Here is a 21,868-nt window from a genome sequence, read left to right on the forward strand (position 1 = left end):
CAAAACCCCTTGGGCTCCAAAGTGCCTCGGGTTATTTACAGGGCGGTGCCGCCCGCGCCTGGGTCTCAACCACGTCAGGTGCTGCTGAAACGATTCGTCGGACACGTTCGGCGCACGTTGTGAGAAAGATGCGTATTGATAGTCCCACTGTATCCGCGCAAACGAGCGAGCTCGTTCGGGTTTGTTCACGCGTTCCGTCCATTCGGCACTTGAGGTCGGTTCACAAATCCACGTCAAACGAAACGGCATGCGCACACGAGGGCCCTCTGATGGGAGACGGTAAGTTCAAGTGGGTGCCGAGATTCATGAACTGGATTGAATTATATTTTATTTTCTTCCTTTGCCCGGGGAATGGTTTGTCTGTGTACGTCCGTCCAAAGGCACTGCTCATGTTTTCACGAAAACTCCCAAGATTCCTACCACACAGCTCACCAATACTAAACTCACCATGCTTCTCACCAACCCCAACACCCAAACGTGTATATTATAATGGGAGAGTAAATCCTTAAAAAAAAGGCATATTAATAAAAAATTACGTCACACTGACTAGCACATTTAACGTGCGCGGACGTTAGAATGAGGGCATTGGCGCGAGAGCCCGCTCGCACGCGCCTAACGCGTGGGCCCGTTTGTGTCTGCGTTTGCGTGGCTTCAGTCCACACTTCGTTTACACGGTTGATGCCGTTGACAAAATGGGGAGGGGCTCCCTTATGGGAGAGACTTGGCAGCTTGCGCCTACATTCGCTGCTCCTGCCTACCTTTCGGATCTCGTGCAGGTGATCCAGCATGCTCTGCTCCATGACCAGCACTCTCCTCTGCACTGGAGACACAAAGGCACCAGCAGCAGCAGTCACTCACACGGCAACACTGACATTGAAGACACATACAGAAACAACAGCAGCAACCAGGATAACTAAAATCCCCCATGCAACCTTTCACAGGCTGCTGAGGCAAGTACTATTAGCGAGCACCTACGAAGGCCGGCACGGCACACGAGGGAGTGGATGGCCAACACCACTCCCGGCCGCCTTTGTCTCCCCAGTACGGATGCTTATACGCTGTGCCAAGTACTCATTTAAGGCCCAATCGAGCTGGGGTGGTACAGAACCGGTTCAATTTTTTTTTTTATGGCTGATGCTAGCCGTGACCAGGAATTGAACTCAGGTCGCCGAGTTCACAGCACAGCATTGCTCCTGCCGCTCGTGCCCACTGTATTATTTTACTCCGGTAGAATAAAGTCACGGTGGAGCAGTGGCAGAGATTCGCCCAACGCGCTACAAAACATGGCAACCCGAGTTGGACTGCCGACCAAAGTTAACCCCAGTGGTACATTCTAAACCTCACCCTCACCAGCCTGCACTAGCTAGCTTGGTGAAGTATGGTCAAACGCGCCCTCTGACGGACACAGTGTGGGGTGTTATTATTATGTAAAATAGAGACTACCAAACAAATGAATCCACTTGCAAGTTCATTCCATTCTACTTTCAACTGTGCTTCTGCTGGACAAGGAGGCCTAATCCATTATTAAACCTTGATTGTATCATTATCAACATTCACAATGCATAGAGGTGGTTTATTTAAATTTTCGATCATTACATTTCCATTTGAAAGTAAATACTGCTTAATTCAAACTTTATAGGACTGTTTTAAATTGGGCAAAAACTGGATGGGGATGCCACTGAACCAGGCAGCCCTGTGAGTAACAGCACACTGTCAGTACCGTTAACATGGACATTGCAGAAACAAAGTTCCGGGAATTGAACCCACAACCTCAGCCAGCATGGCCTAGCGGCAGGCGCATCAACTACCAGGTCACCCACGCCGCCCCGGCAAAACCTGGCTGAAATAAAGCCGCGGTTACCCCCACATCTGACGCAGCGGAGTAAATCTCCATCGCCAAGAGGCCTCAAGGTCCCAACGAGTTTGACAGGAACCACCGTGGGAGCTCCTAACGAGCCACACGTCCTGACTAGACAAGTCCAAATTCCCAGCTCCGACCGGCGGTCTCGCGAGCATCATCAAATCCGCCCCCGCAGACTCCAATTTCGTGGGTCCCATTGTCCAGTCCAGATTTCCGTGGCAGCCAGCCTCCTCCAGTTACATATAAATCAGATGCCCATTCATATGTAAATGCTGCAATATGCATCACGCACGCATCTGGCAGTCACGCAAAGATGCGCCGCACATCCCCCACCCCCCCCTTTCGGGATGCGGGCGCCTGAATTTAACGCACATCAGCAGCAGCAGCTGCCGGAGAAAATATTAATATACAGATATATATGAATATACAATCATGCTTGCGTATTAGCGGCAGTTGTATAAGCACCGCAAGAAAAAAACATTCTGTCCAATCGCAAGGTGCTTTTTATGATAAATCATTATTGATGATGATGGCTGTGATGTGCTTATGTTGTACAATCTGTTCTCTTTCACTTTGTTTAAGAGCCTCTCTGGCTTTGAAGCCAGAGCACAGTTGCATGGAAATATCACCAACATGAAGGCGGTTGGAGACGGCGCAAATTAATTCCCGTGCTTTTATTTTAAAGCCGCGTAAAGCGTTTTCTTTTAGGGGTGGAACTCGGTGTTAATAAATGAATCGCTCCGCAGAGATTTACCCTAGCTCGAGACGATACAAGCATCAGAACCGATGTTTTATCGGTTTGTGAACGTTGTATGGGAATTGGTTCACATCAGCCGCTCGGCAGCCATGAGAGGAGCTACCATTCAACCGGAATGCTCAAGAAAAGAATCAAATCACCAAATTCCTGATCATTAATCGCAACAAGTAATCAAACACTGGAGGAAGGGCGGTGCATCACTCCACACCGACTCTTCTCTCACACGAAGATTACGTAAAACAATTATTTATTCACCGCAATCTACAAGTTTTCCAACTTTTTTTGCGGTGGTAGTAGTAATGTGTTCCAAAATAGAAAGGCGCAGAAAGCAAAACAGCACGAGGAGACAGGTGCTTCCCGAGGAGCAGCACATAGAGCACACACACATTACATACAATGTTGTCCCACATCCGACTGCGTAGCCCAAGCACATGAGTGAATTAAAACCGCACGACATCGCGAATCTTGGGTAGAAATAGGTTAGCCGCATATACAGCGCAAAATCACACAAATCAAACCAGTGTAGGAGCAAGGGAAACCTGTATTTTTAAATTAATTGTTGCACAACCAATTGGGAAACATGTCAGGGCACAGTGAGAGGGCCTGTAACCCCCCCTCCTCCCTCCCCCACCCCCTATCCTCCCTCCCCCACCCCCTATCCTCCCTCCCTCTACTGCAGCCGATGACCGTCCGTCAGGGACTCTGCAGGTGACACGGCGAGGGTTTAAACGACGCGCGTGCCGCGAGCGCCATCAGGCGGCAGCGGCTTCAGGCAGGCGCCACCCTCTTCACGCGCACGGCCTCACCGATTCGTGCATTTGTCATCGAGAACAATCGGTGGGGGGAGCGGAGAAAATAACAGCGGAGGGGCGTGACCCTTAACCTGCTCGCCGGCCAGTGCCCTCACTGCCTCCACCGCCGCCGCAGCAAGGAATGCGGCAGGACCGGTCGGGCGTGAGAGATGTAAGTTCTCGCTTGACGTGGCGGCTTCACTGCCGTGTCCTCGCAAGGCAGAGCAATGCAGGCTGCGGTGACCCGTGTGTAGAGAGGATGAGAGAGAGGGGAGGGGGGGCTCTACAGGGAGAGAAGGGGGGGGAGACCTCTCTCCCTGAGTGTTGTCCCCTCACATGTGTGGTGGTTCTTCTCCGGGTGCTATGCTTTCTTACCACGAGGTCAAAATGCCAGGAATGGAATTGGCCAAACATCCTCCTGAAGGTGAGCTTTGAGATGCTGCAAGGCTTTCCATTGGCGATGTTTGACCATAATTCACCACACAAGTCTTACTTACTTAATGTTATTTTTCAAGTAAAATATCAGTCAATACAATACGATCCTGGCACGTGGTGCAAAACGTCGGACGTCACGAGGTACAAACCGTCAAATCACAGGAGAAGCCACACAGCACAACCACAACAACCTACGTGGCAGAACCTCGTTGAGAGTTTACTTCTAATGTATGTTGCTGTTTCTTCACCAAGGTTGTGTTACCAGTCATGCCTGGTTCTTGTGCTCGTAATGCCAGATCTCACTGGGAAGATAATCTCTGTCTGGTTGGGCTCTCAAATGGCGATGTAATATAAACATTTTAACGTAAAAATGTCTATTTAAGGAACGAAACAAGAGTATTTTTCCACAAATCTGGCTGTCGCCTGAAGATGCTAGAAGTTACTGGTGAAACGTCGTACTCAGATTGTAAATGTTGTGGATTTGCTCTCCAACACACTGGTGTGCTGTACTAGTTATGAATTGGCATGTTCTGTTAGAATGCGGAAATATAAATGTGTCGTTAACCCACCACCACCACCACCACCCGACACAGCCAATAAGTAAAGTTTGTCACGTAAACAAAATGTACCAATTAGTTACTACTTCAGCACACCGGTGTGTTGCAGGGTAAACCCACAGCATTTACAATTTTAGTACCGTGACATTTACTCGGAGTAACCACGCGAGAGCTTGCGAGGCCCGCTGGCACAGCTCGGCCAGTTCCACGAGTGAGTGCTCTGGTACGCGGGAGGAAAACGAGGCAGCCACGGGAAAACCCACCGCGCGTACGAGGGGGCAAACTAAGAAAGCGCCCCACGGACTGGATCGCCGAATCATCCACTTGCTGCTCGCTGCCATTTTTTGCCCACCCCGCAACCCAGCGAGGGTTTTAGGATTCCTCCAAAATCTAAGAGATCTGCCAACCGCTTGTTCTCTGGGTTATTAACGGCATGTGCCAACACGCCCGCCGGGCTGAGAGTTACGGTGACCGATTTGATGGGATGCCCACGCCACTCACCTTCCCTGCAGTGCATCATCACCTCCGTCAGCCTGTAGTCATCCGGGCTTTCGTTCTGCGGAAGCACGGACACGGCTCGCATGTTAATACAGCGTCCGCACTCTTGTTTCTACGTTGGTAATAGCTTGGTGAATAAACACAAACTCAAACACAAGCCCGACGATTGCCCGAAAAGGGCACAGTTTGGATTGAAACATTCGAGCTCGGGGTGTCATAAAAGGACAGCACCTCGGATTAGCACGGTTGGCTACGTACGGTACAGCACAGCGCCTGTATGAGCCAAGGTGTTATGTGATGGTGTGCAGCACCATCTTTTACCTTGCTAAACAGGTGCACACAAGTGTGATGGTATTTATCTCTCCATTAACTTAGGATGCTGTGAAATACTCGATCGTGATATTACGGAACGCAAGGGGGCTCGGGCAGGACACGGCGCCGCTCGGAGGGATGATGCCGGTGGTCAAGACCAACGACGGAGTGACAGCCAAAGGAGCGAACGCGTCCGAGAAGCATCCACCACCGAAACGAAGCAATGAAAAACTGTAGCTCGTGTGCAAGTCCTATAGGGATATTGCTTGTTTACTGACTTTATCCAGCAAGTGAATTGATCATGGCTGACGATGATGATGATGATAATGGTGATGGTAGTGAATTAATGAGATGAAGCCTAATTGTGTTTGTGGTGAAGTGCAATCCATAGCTCGCATCACATTGTGCTGCATAGTATGGGTCTCTATGTGGGTCTCCATACAAGTCTCCATGCTAGTCTATGGGTCTCTGTGCGAGTCTATGCGAGACTCACCCACAAAGTGGGGAACTAAGGAGATGAAGCTTAATTGTGAGTGCGGTGTACAGCATTCCCCACCACTCTCATCGACAAACCGCTTTTGCAGGCGATACAAACGGAATCCATCTGGGGGCCCCAGCAGCCATCGAACGGCTTCTCCAAAATCAACACAGGGCCACCAAAACCCGGCCACGGCTTTCCAAATGCCGTACGAGAGACGCCACAAACCTGACTGTAATCGTATCGACTGTAATCGTATCGACTGTAATCGTATCGACTGTAATCGTATCGAGCAAGTGTCAAGTGCCCGGGTGTCAAGCACTGACCTTGCGTCCGAGCAGCAGCAGGACCTCCGTGATGACGGATCGCACCGTGTGGCTCTCGTCGATGCGGAACGACACATACGCCACACCTTTGCTGCATACCCCCCACACACAATCCGCGGCGCAGACAGCGATACCACACGCGTTACGCGCTGCATCCATCGCCAGCGACCCTGCGGCGGCCGCTCCAAGCCATTCGTGTCGAATTCCGCATGAGAGGGACCGCGGCCGGTGCTTGAGACTAACATCGTTCGTCCTGTCCCGCAACCTCCGGTCGGCCTCAAGTGACCTCGTCGAGCCACGTCGTCTCTGGCACTCCCAGACAAGGCGAAAGTTGCTTCTCCGTTCGCAGCTTCAATCGTCTGGAAGTTACTGCCTCCTCCTCCGTCAATCTCGCAGAACCACACATCGGCGCTGGTGTCCTCGCTTCCATCAGAATGTCAAGCCTCTTGTTTTCTCTTTAATTTATTCTCCCATGCCTTCTGAACGCCCTTTTGCCAGTCGAATTTGCGTGCGTCACAAATGTTGCTCACCAATAAATGGAGCACGACGGAGAGGCGCGACCCGTTAGGGAGACGGAGCGGTAAGATTGGCTCACGTGCGCAAGTGGGGTGGATTGTTCGTCGCGTAATCATGAGGCACGGCAATGGATTCGGGAGATATTCATGACCTTCATCCAGCTGTGGATAGATCGTGGCTGATAATGACGACGACGCCGAGGGACCAAGGCATAGGAAACGCCGACTGCGCAAGCATCCAAATCAAATTTGGTTTGCCACTGAATTTGCCAAAATTCTAGCTCTTGAGAATTCTGTTGGTTAAGACTGCCATGTGACGAACATTTCTCCAAAGCAGGGCATGTGGACTTGTACGCCCTTAAATGATTGTATAAAAAAAAGGTCACCTATAGGGAGATCTAACTCTAGTTTAGCGCCATCGCTTTCCGCAGGCAGGCTATTCTCAAAACACCGGGGGGGTTGCTCTGCTCTACGCAAGGTCCCAATGGACGCTTCGTGTCATTACACCGACCACACAAATTCCAACAAAAGTGGCAAAAGGACAAAATAACTTTCAAAAACGGAAAACGATTCCGGTCAGAAGACGCTGATAGTTCCTGTGGCACAACATTAACAACTCGGGTGTACTGATACTTGCCTAACAATCAATTCCCTCTGCCGAACTGCAGCAGTATAAAGTAACTACTCTTGCACTGACGGCAGCTACAGTTAATTGATACTTATCTTAACTTTTAATTATGGTACGCACCAAATAATGAATAAGCGCACGGCGAGCGACTGCATAAGAGCACGTAATTAAAATATAAAAATACAACGGCGCCTTCAAAGAACATTGGTGTCACAATTAAAGCGAGCTGCGGCACAGTCACAGCGATGAATCGCGCGCGGTGCAGCCTGGCGGCACGTGCATTGAGGATTCATCGCGCGTGGCCGCAAATTAACGAGCTGTGGGAGGAGGCGAGACCTCCACGGCACGCACGCACACTCTGCGGAACAAAGATGATCAATGCAAAATAATAACGGTGCTTAATTGTACCCAGGAAAGGCTCACTGAGGCTTTGAGAAATGTATTTTCAAGATCATCCGCCGTGGAAAGCTTCACCAATATCGTATCAAGCGTTTTTACACGTGGGAGGTAATAGAGTGCCCGGAGAAAACCCATGCATGCAAAAGAAGAACGTGAAAATATATATATCGGCAATTATAATGATAATAATGCAATGAGTAATGCACGCAATGAAACAAGGACATAAATGACCATGGCTATGAGGCGTGGAGCCAAACTGAGTGTCGCTCTAAAACCATGTGAGAGTGGTGGGGCCTTTCAGAGAGATGGCTGGGCCTTTAAGTGTCTATTCAAGTCGGCGCAGATTGAACGTCGCCGCTGCGAATCTGCAGCGGGACGATGATGGCCGCATTCCAGACGGCGGGGGCTGCCACGGTTAAACCGCGCCTGGCAGTGACCATGTCGGTGTTTGGTGTAGAGAGGGGGTTGTGAGCCGCGCCGTGGAGAGGTCTACCGTGAGTGGTAGTGCATGTGCGCTCACAACCTACTTGCGCTACTGCTAACTGAAGGCCAACTGGCAACGCGTCTCAACTCGCATGATAATTTCCGCAGGAACGAACAAACACCATGAAGTCTGTGGCTGAGGTCTAGGCCTCCTCCACTTAACGAGGTTGTTCTAAGTACAGAGTAACTTGAGGTAGCCGGGGCCGTAAGCTCTGAATGTACAGGCAAGGGTCACAACATCATCATGGCCGCTACAATTACTTGCTCAAGTAAACGCAGCGGAGAGTAGCGTGGGAGCACCATGGAGAGTAGCACAGGGAGTAGGGCAGAGAGCAGAACTGGGAGCAGTGCGGGGAGCAGGGCTCACCATAGCCAGTCAGCGTAGATCTTCACAACCTCGGAGGAGGAGCGCTTGGCCCGGATCACGTACGCCTCCGGGAGGGTGTCCCGGAACACCTGTACACAAGAGGATGCCGTGTGTTCCAGCGTCACGGTTCAACTTCACAAAATTCGAAAATACCGTGTAGGGAAAGTTTCCACTGGTGGGGGGCGGGGGTCCCGTTGGCGAGCGTGCCACAGCGGGGGACTGGATCGGTTGAGATGACGTGATGATGTACTGGGCTTTAGAAATTCCAGGACTCATTGAACGGGTGCCATATTCACGCAAATCTCTGTCCTTTCACGCTGCCGAACCCACAGGAGACATCCATTCCCCTCCTGGCCCGAACACATGAAGCCGTTAAGTGGCTGTTTTGTTGTCAATAATACCACATTTAAATATATTTGTGTATCGGTTACTGAGGCTGGAGTACAGTCATACGATAACAAGGGGCTGGTCCGTTGAAGACAAGTTCCCCTCTGTAATCCCCGGCTGGAATGCTGGAATACAACAAATCAGGGGTGCCACGGTGGCGAGATGTTAACTACCTCGCCTGGTATGTAGAAAGTCGTGGGTTCAATCGCAACCCTTACGCATGTATATTTGGAGTTTGCATGTTCTCCCCGTGGTCGCGTTGATTTTTCTCCTAGTCCTCCAAATATAGAAACACGCGTTATAAATTCCCACATGATCAGCCACTTGGTTGGCTATCAATTGTGGCCAGGTAACTTCTGAAAGAGCTATATAGCTAAGTGGGCCTTACCTTGGTAAAATACGTTTTTTTAATTGGATAACTCCACGCTCTTCATCCAAACACTACACCAATAATGCTTGCAACACGCACATCCTTCCTAAGTGTTTCACAACTCAGCCAATGTCTGGCTGTGTAATTTTATCCAGGTACTGCAATCAGCTGCTCAATGCACACACACGTGCTTCTCGAGCCAAGTTCCAATTGTAGATTCCTGGCACAAAACGCGTGCTTTCAGGCGTCGCTTACAATCACAGAGGTCAACGAACCCAATGTCAATACTCAATACTATGGATACATGCACGCATCGAATTGCACAATTTACGTTCCTCCATTCTCATCACTAACATCATCATTATCATCAGCCATGATCAATCCACTGTCGGATAAAGGCCCGCTGCCCATGCCTTCACCTTTTCGTCATCGCTATCCTGCAATGTAACAATCCACCTCGTACAGTGGTGGCCAACTGGTGTCTCCAGAGCCGCATGCGGCTCTTTAATCCACCACATGCGGCTCTATCGAAGGGGGATAACGTAGAACGCACTACTATCACGGTAGGTCTCCTGTGCTGTGCCGAAAATTGTCAATATATACACAATTGGCTCGTTGCAAAACTCACGGGTACTAATTGGCTCTTGGTCTGTTACAGTTTGGCCTCCCCTGACCTAGCACACGTGATGATTTCATCTCAGCTGCGGACATCCTTTCAGATGCTTTACATTCCTCGGCCGTCAATCTGATCAGCGTACGCTGTGGGTAACAGGTTCACGTCAGCTGATAGCGGCGCGACCGTTCTCCGAAACGTTGAAAAAGAGAATCGAATATTTTCATTGAATTCTGACCCCCCCCCCCCGAACCGTCACAATTCACAGTCGCGAGGTGGGGGGGGCAATCGTTACACTGCAGCTCGTTACATCCGGTGGCTGTGCTCTACGAATTAACGTTATTGCACTCTGGAGAAGCGTGTTCCACAATAGGCGCTTTACAAATGAACGTATTGGCGGTACACCGGTTCGCAGCATTAAAAAAACAAAATGTTCGCAATAATGATCTATTTCCCCGCAATTCGCAACCCCAGTCAGAAAATCTTACGGAGTGCATCAAAATCAGTTCTCGTGATGTCGAAGCAGTCGGAAGACAAATTTTATGAATGGCTGAACACGAAGCTTCACAGTCTGTTGCCGAAAAGCACCCAGCCTGAAGACGAATAGCTCCGAGTTCCCAAGGCAGATTTGACTCGTGCCCTAGACTTGGTCGGACGGTTCCTCGATTAATTTCCGGAATAATTTATTGGCGGACAGTGGCATCAAAAGATTACGACTCGTCTCACATATTCCAATGGGAAAGCAGCCTCTGAATCTAAGGTAACTTCTGATGGAGAGAGTGCAGCTCACTCAATGGCAACAGCGACATCGTCAGTTTGGGCCTCATCTTTATCTCGTGGGTCTACAGCAGCAGCTCCGTCAGCGGCAAATAGCAACGGCTGAGGAATTTTATTCTGGTGGAGCGTCAGTAACGGCTACAGCGTCTGTTCAAGCTTCATCGTAAGCTAGATAGTCAGCAGTTTAATCAATGGCAACTGCATAGACGCAATTGCCGTTTATGAGAACTAGTGTGTTACGCTGAACCATTGTATTTTCGTCCAAATGTAAAACGTCCAAATGTAAAGCCGTTGTCTGCAAGAGGCAGAACCGGCCCGGCCGTCGTGACATGATCATTTCAAGATACCCCGGCAGGTTGAAAGCGGTCGCCATGTTCTCACCTGGACAAACTGCTGGTTTCCGGGGTCGCCCTCTGTGCTCGGGTCGTCGCCCAGGTGACCGTTGCCATGGAGACCGCTCTCTTCGGGGCTGAAAAGCATCCCAAGGCTAAGACTCCGCAGCTCGTAGTCCGTGGGGTTTCCCGGGAGGAAGTACTCTCGCAGGGCTGCCTCCTGCCCGACACAGAAAGGATGGTCAGCAACTCCCTCCATTGAGAATTACGACAGAAAGACTGATGGGGCAAGTGGTGTTAGCGAGCTCCTATTAAGGGCCGGCCCGGTGCATGAGAGCATAGTTAGGGTAGCACTCACGCCATTATTTTACAACTGCTATGTGTGTTTAGTTTGTTGTCCTTTCCCCGCACCTCCAATTAGCACGGTTTGGCTATGTAAGGTGCAAAAGAAGTTCAATATACATACATGGCAGGCCACCTCTATAACGTTTGTTACAGGAGGAGGAAGTTTGGATGAACCGGTTATTGAAATAAAAAGGTGCGGCCCAGCAATTTCCTGCTCACGCCACAGCTGACGGAAGGACCCTCCAACACCAGAGGGAACTCTAGAGAGCACCACTTCAGGGTATTTTGGCCTACTCTTCCACGTTGGTCAGACTGTCTCGTAAAGGTGGCAGTGCCTACACTTTACCACACCACAAATCATAAGCCAATCGTTTAGAATCAGAATCTTTATTTTTACTGGAGGAATCCGATGAGCTATAAGGCTCTCATTCACAGATGTCCAGTAGTCTAATACCATGCTGTACCCATTCATGCTGTAGAGTTGACAGAGGGCGGCTGCCGTGGCCGGAGACGGACGCTGGATTTCTAGTCCGGCAGTAAAATCATTAAACCGCCGCACCACCTCGAACCAGTTACGAAGGTTTACGGAAATTTACATCGCTGGACGTACAAAACACAATCGATTTGATGGGAGTTGCAGATAAGTGAGGAGTGAATCTGACCCGGGCCTCCCTTATATTAACTCGGGCTAAAAATGCGGTGCTGACCTCACCATACACCACGGACCCGATTCATCACACTGGATCAATAGGTCTCACAAGTAAGCTTTGTTATGTTACCCAAACAAGCTTTGTTATTTCACGTAAGTAAGCGCATGTGTGTGGTATCAGGAGAGCCGTGCTGTGGTCACAGCAGTCAACTCTTTGCCACAAGGTCTCAAGTTCCAATCTCGGTCCGGGGATCAATTCAGTCTCTCACCAGCAACATTCGGCCATGGTCATAGGAGAGTCAGTGGAGGGGGAGTAGCGTGAGATGAAAGGTGAGAGGTAAGAGTGTTTGAAGGGGGAGAAGAGTAAGATGAAATGGGAGCGATAAAAGAGCATGTGGAAGGAGAGTAGAGTGAGATGAGAGGGGAGATACAGGAGAGTGTGTGGAGGGGGAGTAGAGTGAGATGAGAGGGGAGAGGTAGGAGAGTGGGTGGAGGGGAGTGGAGTGAGATGAGAGGGGAGATACAGGAGAGTGTGTGGAGGGGAGTAGAGTGAGTTGAGAGGGGAGATACAGGAGAGTGTGTGGAGGGGAGTAGAGTGAGATGAGAGGGGAGATACAGGAGAGTGTGTGGAGGGGGAGTAGAGTGAGATGAGAGGGCTGAGATATACCGGGACAATCTACAGAGGATCTTGAAGGCTGTGAGCGGTGCGTTCTTGAACTCGGTGCAGGATTGGATTGGGGGCGATTGGGGGGCACGGTGTTGTTAATGCGGACGTGCGTGCGTTACCACGACGTCGTCCGTTCGGCTGATGCGTGGCACGGAAACAGTGTGGTAGCGCCCAGCACGCGCCGCCTCGTCGCCGTCAAACACCTTCATCTTCTGCTTGCCTGTCCCGATAAAGAGAGACGCCATCTTCAGCGGTGTTGGCCTCCGCTTGCCGAACGAATACATTCTAAGGTCGCACTCATTACACACAAAGTGCTTGCCACAAATGAACCACAGCACCTCGCTGATCTCGTCAAGGAGCATATAACCATCACGCGAGCTCCAGTCATCCTCGCAGCAGCGGCTTTTGGCTAACCATCGAACAAAGACGGTCACCGCATCGCACGCTTTCAGATGCGCTGTCGCGGAGGCCTGGAATGCTCTTCCTTCCGTTATTCGGAGGCCACTGGAGCTATGCACTTTTAAATCTAGATTGAAAACTCATTTCTTTATTAACTGCTTTTTGAGTTGAGATAGTTCCCCCCCCCACATCTAATTAGCGCAGTTGACTACGTACGATGCATTCATACACACAACCACGTATGTACGTCAGCAGCTGAAGAAGGTGTGGCCCCCAGTGTGTGGCTAAAAGAAAACACTCTACACGTTGTCAATAACACGCTGTGGCCGTAAACAGGGACAATGTACAATGGGTCATGTTTTAGGCAATGCCCCTCCCTTATAGCACACAGACGGGGCCTGAGGGAATCAGATTTCAGAATATTTCCTTATACTGGAGGAATCCGATGAGCAGAGCAAGTGGGCTAAACGCCATATGTTTTCATCTTTACGGGGATAAAGCGTTGTCCCCTCTAGAGCGTGGGTTTTCGCCGGATGCTCCGTTTTCCTCCCGCTTGTGTTGTGGCCGAAACGTCGTGAGAATGTTATTGTGTTATTTTATCAATTTATTATTTTATTCTCATTCTACGTGACTTTACCGAAAGAACCAAAGAAGATGAATCCTTGCAATCACGAAAGCTTTAAATCGAAAAATAAACACTCATCATGAATTGTCTGAAAACATCTTAAAATATCAACATCCAATGCAGGACCCTCCTAAAAATAGTCCTCGGACTCAGTTTGCCTCTCCTGGATAGATAAGTAAATTATATATTTTATTGTTATTGTATTATTGGAGGCTGTACAATTAGAGTTTTACAATGTTTTATGATTGCCACTTTTTACATTGGCAAGGTAGATAAAAGATATCACGGGAAGGGATTTCAGAAGTAGTTCTCTTATCTTCTTCTGGGGTAATTCTCTGACACAGAGTGATGCACTGCTAAATAAACATTTATTTAGTCATGTATGTGTGTTGAACTTCTTTCGCACCATACGTAGTCAACCGTGCTAATCAGACATGCGGGGAAAGGACAACAAACTAAACACAAAAATTAGTTCTATATTACAAATGTCCCGACACAATAACTAAAATAAACTGATCAGGGAGAAATGCTACTTTTTTTTTAAACGGTATCAACAAACCTTGCTTGGAATCGATCCTGGTTATCTGAACTGTACAGCTAGAGTGTAGATAGGCTACAAAACAGGCTGGGTGTGGCTCCACGTGTCCCTAACCCCCCCCCCAACCCAGCAGTAACGAGACTCCACCGCTGCATGTAAACACTTGCCCAAATTAATTTACGTATTTGTTTTGACGAAACAAGGACAGAGACAATTTTACACGCACCAGGACTGTACACGTTGCGCAAGAGGAGGGGAGAAAAATAAGAGAGGAGGGGGGTGAAGATGAAACAGCTGCGCGTTACATTCCTGTGAAATTAAAATTGTGCCCAAGAATGAAGGTGCTGTGACGTGGCGAGCCTTCCGGGAAGCGAGGAGGACAGGGGGGTGGTGGAGGAGCCGGAGAGGAGGGGGAGAGGGGGGGGGGACAGGAGAAGAAGGGAAGAAGAGGGGGGGAGGAGGAGGAGAGGGGAGGAGTAGAGGATTTACTTAACTAACAACAAACCGCGAGAATTAACCAACCCAGTGCTGCCCACGCAAACACTGCCCCCCCCCACCCCACAAATGCCGCTTATCACAGTCACAAGGCGGCACACGCCACAATGCGCCGCAACGCGCCACCACAGACCACGGCATTTTTCCATCACTCGCGTACCCCTTCACGACGTCTGCTGAGAGCAACGAGCATTTTTTTAAAATCAAACAGATTAAGAGCTCAATTCATTGAAATGTCGGTTGCACCGAGAAGTTAACAAACGCTGCGGAGGCGAAGCACTGCCATGCGGCGTGTCTGCACCGGCCGCTGTTTTGGGCGGACTGAGCTAAAATGCGAAATAAATTGATACAAAAAGTGGGGCCGCCTCTCATTACTTTCCCTTTTATCACCAGAGCCAAGCAGGGAAATTATGCCCCCTCCTTAAAATTACGTGGGCGGATGTACCGTGGCAAATGCACCATGTCAGATGTACCGTGTCGTATGTACCATGTCGGTTCTGCCGCGTTGGATGTACCGTGTCTGGCATTCAATGGGATTTTTGGGGGGGGGGGACCCCAAAATAAAAATCGGGAACAAAAATGTTTTCGCACTTCAAAATTCTCAAAAAAAACATGGGAAAAAAATACAAATGAGACAGTAAAAATAAGAGAAAGTAGCGATCCCCTGAGTGAAATCGTAGCAACTTATAGAATCGCTGTAGGGGGAAGAAGCGTTCAAAGCTCTCAAGTGCGCTGGCGGTGCAACTGCACGAGCGTCGAGCTACAAAGAACAACGCGGAAATTGGAGAAGGTTGCCCCCCCGTGCACCAGGGCCCATGTATTACTCTACATCACCATGGTGGGGGGGGAGGAAGGTAGAAGCTGGGGGCTGGACGGGGGGGACGGAGCGGGAGTTGAATCGTTACGGGTCGAACATTGGGTCTGCAAACCACAAGCGGAATTGTCAGGGTGACGTGGAGACGCGAGCGAGGCCGACCGCTGACAAGAGGTCGAGAACCTCCAAGGTCAGGTGCGGTGCGCCGCGTCGACAGACACGGAGGTCGCCGTGTTATTACGGTCACGCTTTGCGACGGCGCACCGCCGCCAAGAGGCGCCGAGCAAACAAAGCGATCGGGTGATACTGCCGCTGTCGACGGCGATGTTGTTGTTGTCCTTGTTGTTACAATGGTTGTCAGCGGCAGCGGAGGGTTTAGCCGAGTGAGCCGTTACGGTTGCGGAAATTAAGCCGAATGTTAAGCCGTGCAAACAACGCCGATGTGACGAGAGCCACGGAGGCGAGGCGCGCAGCCGTGTTGCGTGCGCACACGGGCGTGGACGACGAGCCCCCCGTTCGGCCGTTGAGGCAAGCGACGTTAGCGAGCACCTGTCAAGGTTGGCACGATACGCGAGGGTGTGAATGTGGTGAACTTTTTTGCCGAACCCCATTTGTCTTGCCAGTGTTGATGTTTATAAGCCACAGCCAGGTACTCATGCTAGGATGAGTTGGAACTAAAGGAGGACCAGGACAGATTAAGATGATACGTGCCATTGAAGCTTTCCAGGGACGAGTATTGAACCCAGGTCTCTGGGATCGTGGCACAGTGGACAAACTACTACTGCTTCCGGTCCCCAGTTTCCACACACAAACACGTACATATAAAGACAAAGACCACCTGTGTGGCCTACACAAGCTGTTCGGGGAAATGTTTTTATCAAGCACCTATGAAGGGCTGCACAGTGCACAAGAGGGTGGTGTGGTCAGAACCACGTCTAGTCACCTTTGTCTCTCTCTCTCCTGTGGTGATGTTTACACACCACACCAGGTACTACACATTTATGGCTGAGTCGACCCAAGGAAGGACCAGGACCATTTCAGATATTCGCCCCTGATGTTGGCCATGAACTGGAATTGAACTCGGTTCGGCAGATTCAAAACACTGCGCTAACCACAACCACGACCGGCTCCCCATACGCACCCCCACGGGCACACACGCACGCACCTGTTTCAGGTGTGTTAACAGGAGAGTCTTTATTCAGAAGACCCGGTTGACTGCCCCCGCCATCTGCGATCACACACGACGCACGCAGAAAAAGCGAAGCCTCATGGCCAAAACGCACGATCGCACGCTTGCTTGCAAAAGCCGTGTGCAAGGCCTCGAAACGCTGAGGCCGCGATTGTGCTGGGGGGCTAGAGAAAGTCGCACGGAGCAACCGACAACGTTTTTCACGCACGCGCCAATAAATATCAACTTATTATGACAGTAACAATACCGCGGGTAATCGGTCACCCAAAAATATATTAGATCTTATCCGGAAAATGTGTGGTGCGTGTTCTCGGATTACACTGGTTTCCTCCCACATGCAAATCCCTTCGTAATAGAAAAACGGCCAAACATCCTTCTCTGGGACACTCTTGAGAAAAGAGCACCAAGACGTAGAGGAGCTTTCCTAGACATATATAAATGGAGCGTGTGCAGGTACCAGGTGGACTGGCCAGCGGTCGACACTAATGATGGAGTGGCGGTACGGTCGCAGCAGTGATGGGGGGGGTTCGCTCGTGCGCAGGCGCTGGGCAGATCGTTGCATCATGGGATCGTGGGGGATGGTGGCAGCTTGGGAAGGCCTTCACCCAGCAATGGGCTCATCATGGCCGATGATGAAGATGATGCATTATATTCATAATATCGGGGTTTTTTTGGGTTATATCACGTAAATATGCATGTGTCGTTAAACCCGCCACCACCCGACACAACCAATTAGCAAGGTTTGTCACGGAAACAGAACATGCCAATTCCTTACTAGTACAGCACAATGGTGTGTTGGGAGAGCAAATCGACAACATTTTCAATCTGAGTACGACGTTTCGCCAGTAATTACACCTAGCTTCATCAGACAACAGCCAGATTTACGGAGAAATCCTCCTGTTTTGTTCCTTAATAGAGGGATAGATGTGATCGCATCAGCCCTTCTTGTGCGAAGGGGGGAGATTAATGAAAACGCATATAAATTACAATGGGTATCCATTGCCGGTTGGGTTATTCATATAATAATCAACGTACATTATGCATGGACATTGTTCTTGTTCCTCTTGTTGTTTGCGTGCAATAAAATAGCAGTACCTGTGATTCATAATAAAGGTTTTTGGGTTAGATCGCGTTATTTATAAATGTGTCGCAACCTCCACCACCCGACACGGCCAATCAGTAAAAAATGTGTCACGTAAACAAAACGCCAATTAGTTACTTCTTCAGCCCACCAGTGTGTATGAAGAGGGAATCCACAACATTTAGAATTTGAGTAAGACGACGTTTTGCTGGTAATTAATCCAGCATCTTCGGGCGATTTGCCAGAATAGTGAAGCCCTTCATCTGCTTCCGGTCTTAAATAGTGCAGGATTACGTCATCATTGTTGAACCCCATCAGGTTTCGAGATCAGAGGCGGAGGTGGGGGGGTATTGCAATTATGTTGCAATTATGTAATAGATCAGTAATCAGCCAATTAGCATGTAATAATATGCTTCCAGGCTGCGCTAAGTCTGGAGCTATCGGAACGGTTAAAATTATTTGTATTTTTCTCAATTTCGATGGATTCTCTAAGTAGTCTTGGCCAGTAATAATGAGTTTTTCATAACACTTCGACGGTATCAAATCAACTGAGTGTCCTTGTTGGAAAGCATGTTCTGCCACTGCTGACAGTTGTGTTTGAGTTAATTTAATGTTCCTTTGGTGTTCTTTTAGTCTTACGCTAATGTTACGTTCCGTCTGTCCAATATAGCATTTACCGTATAAGCAATTGATCCGATATACACCTTCTGTTGATAACTTCGGGAAGACATCTTTAGTACAAGACACTAATTTTAGAATTTTGTGTACCGTGCCAAATCTTACTTTAATGTTTTGCTTTTTGCAAAACACGGGCTAATTTGTCAGTTACTCCTGAGATATATGGTATTTTTATTGTTTTTATAATCTGATCACTTTCAGCAGTATTGTTGTTCGGTCTTGGTTTTGGCATTCAATGCTCTGTTAATTTGAGCATTATTGTAGCCATTCAGTCGTAGTGTTTCTTTAACATGTTTAATCTCTCTCCTTAGACTTTCACCATCTGACTGTTTTTGCCCGATATATGAGTGTCTTGATGAGAGGTGATTTCTGTGCTGGGTGATGATGCGAATCTGCATTCAGATAGGCATCAGCGTGCGTTCCCTTGCGGTAGACTCTCTCTGTGTGTTATTTTGCCATTTAGACCGCGTCCAAGCAAAATATCTAGGAAGGGGAGTGTGTTGTTCACCTCCATTTCCATGATGAACTGGATGGCCTGATTTTGTGCATTTAGATTATTTAGAAATGCATTAAGTGTCGATGACACTTTGGTTGTCTGGCCACATGGTAAATGTAAACCGCATCTCAAGAGACTTGTAGGAGTACATAGACATTTGAATGGAGGATATTTTTGTTATAGGTTTATTTTGGGAGGGGAGGGTAGGGAGGGAGTGGGTGGGTGGGTGGGAGGCTACAGCTCAAATGGGGAAAGGAGGCCACTATACGGACAAGAGGAGGTCAAGAAGACTCCTCGTACAGGAAGAGACAGTCATTTATAGAAAGTGGTAAGTCTTAAGCTGGGACTCGAAAAGGCGAACTCCCATGGTGGGTGGAGTTCCAGACTAAAGGGGTAAACAAGTCATGTGACTAACAGTTTTTTCATGAGGGTTTGGCATTAAAGGATGTTTGGAGAAATCCTTTTGGGTGAGTGTTTTGCATGTGGGAAGAAGCCAGAGTGCCTGCGGATAATCAAGACCTTAAAGGAAAAGCACAGAAGTACAATCCCAAGCGTAGAACATAAGTCCCGGTCCTCCCCCCCCCACCTCCGTACCAGCCTCCGCAGCGATGGTTTCCTGAAGATGCAGGTTGCCGTAGAGACGCACACAGTTCGGCGGAAGGACCAGGCTATGGAGGCGCCCGAAGGAGCACTCGGGGGGGATGGAGGAGCAGCAGCCGGAGTGAACCTGGGCACGCAGGGGGACACAGAGACAAGGGAGACACGGGACGGGGGTGAGCGTGGGGTCACATGTATTCGGGAGACATGACACAGAGATGTGAGAACGTGGACACACGTGAGAAAGGGTACAGAGGGACACGTGATCACACAGGGACACGTGGATGTAGGGACACGGGAACAACTTGGAGAAGGACTCACGGTGAGGCCACACCAACCACAGCGCATGCTGCACAGCGCCTCGGAGGAGCTGCACGCCTTGCGGCACACCTCGCAGCGCGAGCCCGACGGCATGTTTCCCTCTCGCCAGTGGTGGATGGAGAGGACCTGTTGGGAGCAACGGGGCAGACGCAACCACCCTCGTCAATTCGCTTTTCTCGCACACGCACACACGCACCGCCCTGATTGTATGCATGTTGAACTTCTTTCACACCATACATAGCCAACCGTGTCAATAGGAGGTGTGCGGGAAGGACAATAAACTAAACACAAAAATAATAAATTAGTTTTCAATCCACTGCTGGATGAGGGTGTCCCTAGGCCGCATAGGCCGTGGGGATTATATGACCGGACTTGACCATGCTGGTCACTCTGGGTTAGTAAAGATGAGGAGCATTGACGCAGGACCATATGAGTACAGTACAGCAGTGGATTATAGTGCACTTAAATTCTGCTGGGCAACACGTAGATCTTCGGCCCTTTGCCAACATGTGGTGGTCGCCCGTCCAAGCCCTGTCTCGGCTCCAACCTGCTTAGCTTCTGAGATGAGATTTGGTCACGTGAAATGCACTTTTATTGGTCGTACAACAATGATTAAGTAAGGTGATGAAACAACGAGGCGGAGGAGAGCAGGTTGCAGTGCTTGTGAAACACTAAACCTAAAAATGAAAAACAATGCAGCAACGTGCCCAGAGAAGAAGAGAGTTGTAGAGTTTATTTCTTGCTATGACACATAGATGAGAGATGGGAGAGATGCGATGAGCTCATGTGCAGGAATGATCAGATGCACCGTTACATCGCAGGACTTTGAGCGACCTGTATGGCTTAGGCAGCCTTCATCCAGTAGTGGATTGACCATGGCTGATAAAGAAATTGGTACCACTAAAATGTATCTGCCTCTTACCTCAGTGTCTGCGTCTACTCTTGGACCATAAACCAATGGTGATTGACTGAGCAAGTGGCCCTTTTATTTCACAAGCCACGGATCCATTGAGATTTATGATCTCTGTCAATGTACTTTATCTACACAGGGGAGTGCCCATTGAGATTGAATGTTTTTATTTAAACAAGGCAAGGGCCCATTGAGATTCATTATCAATGTCTTGCACAGAAGACTCTGGAGAGCGGGTTTGAAATAGTTTTATTTTTTTACAATTCAGTTTGATAGCATCATATCTCTGTCACATAGAGAATTTCATCATCATCATCATCATCCTCGCTGTCGTCGTTATTAGCCATGATCAATCCACTGCTGGATGAAGGCCTCCGCCCCTCCTGCAATCACCATCTCTCACAATCCCGTGTGCATAATAATCCACCTGGCACTTGCACCCAAGCCGATTTCATCTCTCTTGAGATAATTTCGTTCGCTTGCTGTTTTTTTTTTTCATCTGGGCAATTTACAGATAACGGAATAACGTGTAAAACCTGACATTTCCGAGAGCTGCTCGAGCCTCATTGGAGGCACACGTCGAAAAATAAAAACTGAAAAAAAAACGCTCGTTTTAGGCCCTTGGCACCGTTACGCGCATGGGCCGTTTTTTTTTCATTTGTTCAACTGCGGGAGCGTTTAAAAATACCGGGCGATTTTCATCGCGCCGAGAGAACATTTGGGGTTCCGCATCGATTATGTATCCATCGGGGAAAACGTTGCGTGCAATTTCGGACACTAAAAATACACACGGAGAGCAGGAGCCTCCCAAAGCGGTACACGCTCTTGCTGGGCCGTGTGTGCCAACCCTGCGGTGAAGTCCCGAGACGAGGGGGGACGAGCGAATTCATTTAGAATCAGAATCTTTACCTACACTGGAGGAATCCGATGAGCTACGAAGCTCTCCTTCACATATGTATGTATGCTGAACTTCTTCCGCACCGTACGTAGCCAACCGTGCCAATCGGAGGTGCTGATGTCCAGTATTCACACTGCTACTGTGGCGTCCTATTCTATGGAAACGACAAGTGCAGCTTGCGTACAAAGATTGTACCCACTCCCCCAGTAAACTGAAACTGTGACGCAATAATAATAGTTGATCGCAAGATGCACTACAATTCCAAGCGATGGCCAACATC

The 21,868-nt window shown here is 49.2% G+C and overlaps 1 protein-coding gene across 1 annotated transcript in view; it reads right to left on the minus strand.

Moving 5' to 3' along the window:
• The window catches only part of DGKQ (diacylglycerol kinase theta), a 72,093-nt gene that overhangs the window by 29,593 nt on the left and 20,632 nt on the right, over nucleotides 1–21,868 (minus strand). The window contains exons 5-13 of the mRNA XM_076065820.1: nucleotides 19,781–19,906; nucleotides 19,457–19,589; nucleotides 16,584–16,646; nucleotides 12,667–12,767; nucleotides 10,936–11,106; nucleotides 8,408–8,496; nucleotides 6,016–6,106; nucleotides 4,903–4,957; nucleotides 759–820 (exon numbers count right to left, since the gene is read on the minus strand). Coding sequence (XP_075921935.1) covers nucleotides 759–820; nucleotides 4,903–4,957; nucleotides 6,016–6,106; nucleotides 8,408–8,496; nucleotides 10,936–11,106; nucleotides 12,667–12,767; nucleotides 16,584–16,646; nucleotides 19,457–19,589; nucleotides 19,781–19,906 — 891 coding nt within the window. The remainder of the gene's footprint in view (nucleotides 1–758; nucleotides 821–4,902; nucleotides 4,958–6,015; nucleotides 6,107–8,407; nucleotides 8,497–10,935; nucleotides 11,107–12,666; nucleotides 12,768–16,583; nucleotides 16,647–19,456; nucleotides 19,590–19,780; nucleotides 19,907–21,868) is intronic.

Source organism: Petromyzon marinus, chromosome 9 (assembly GCF_048934315.1).
Source record: "Petromyzon marinus isolate PM22_M1 ecotype Great Lakes invasive population chromosome 9, UKy_Petmar_22M1.pri1.0, whole genome shotgun sequence".
NCBI lineage: Eukaryota > Metazoa > Chordata > Hyperoartia > Petromyzontiformes > Petromyzontidae > Petromyzon > Petromyzon marinus.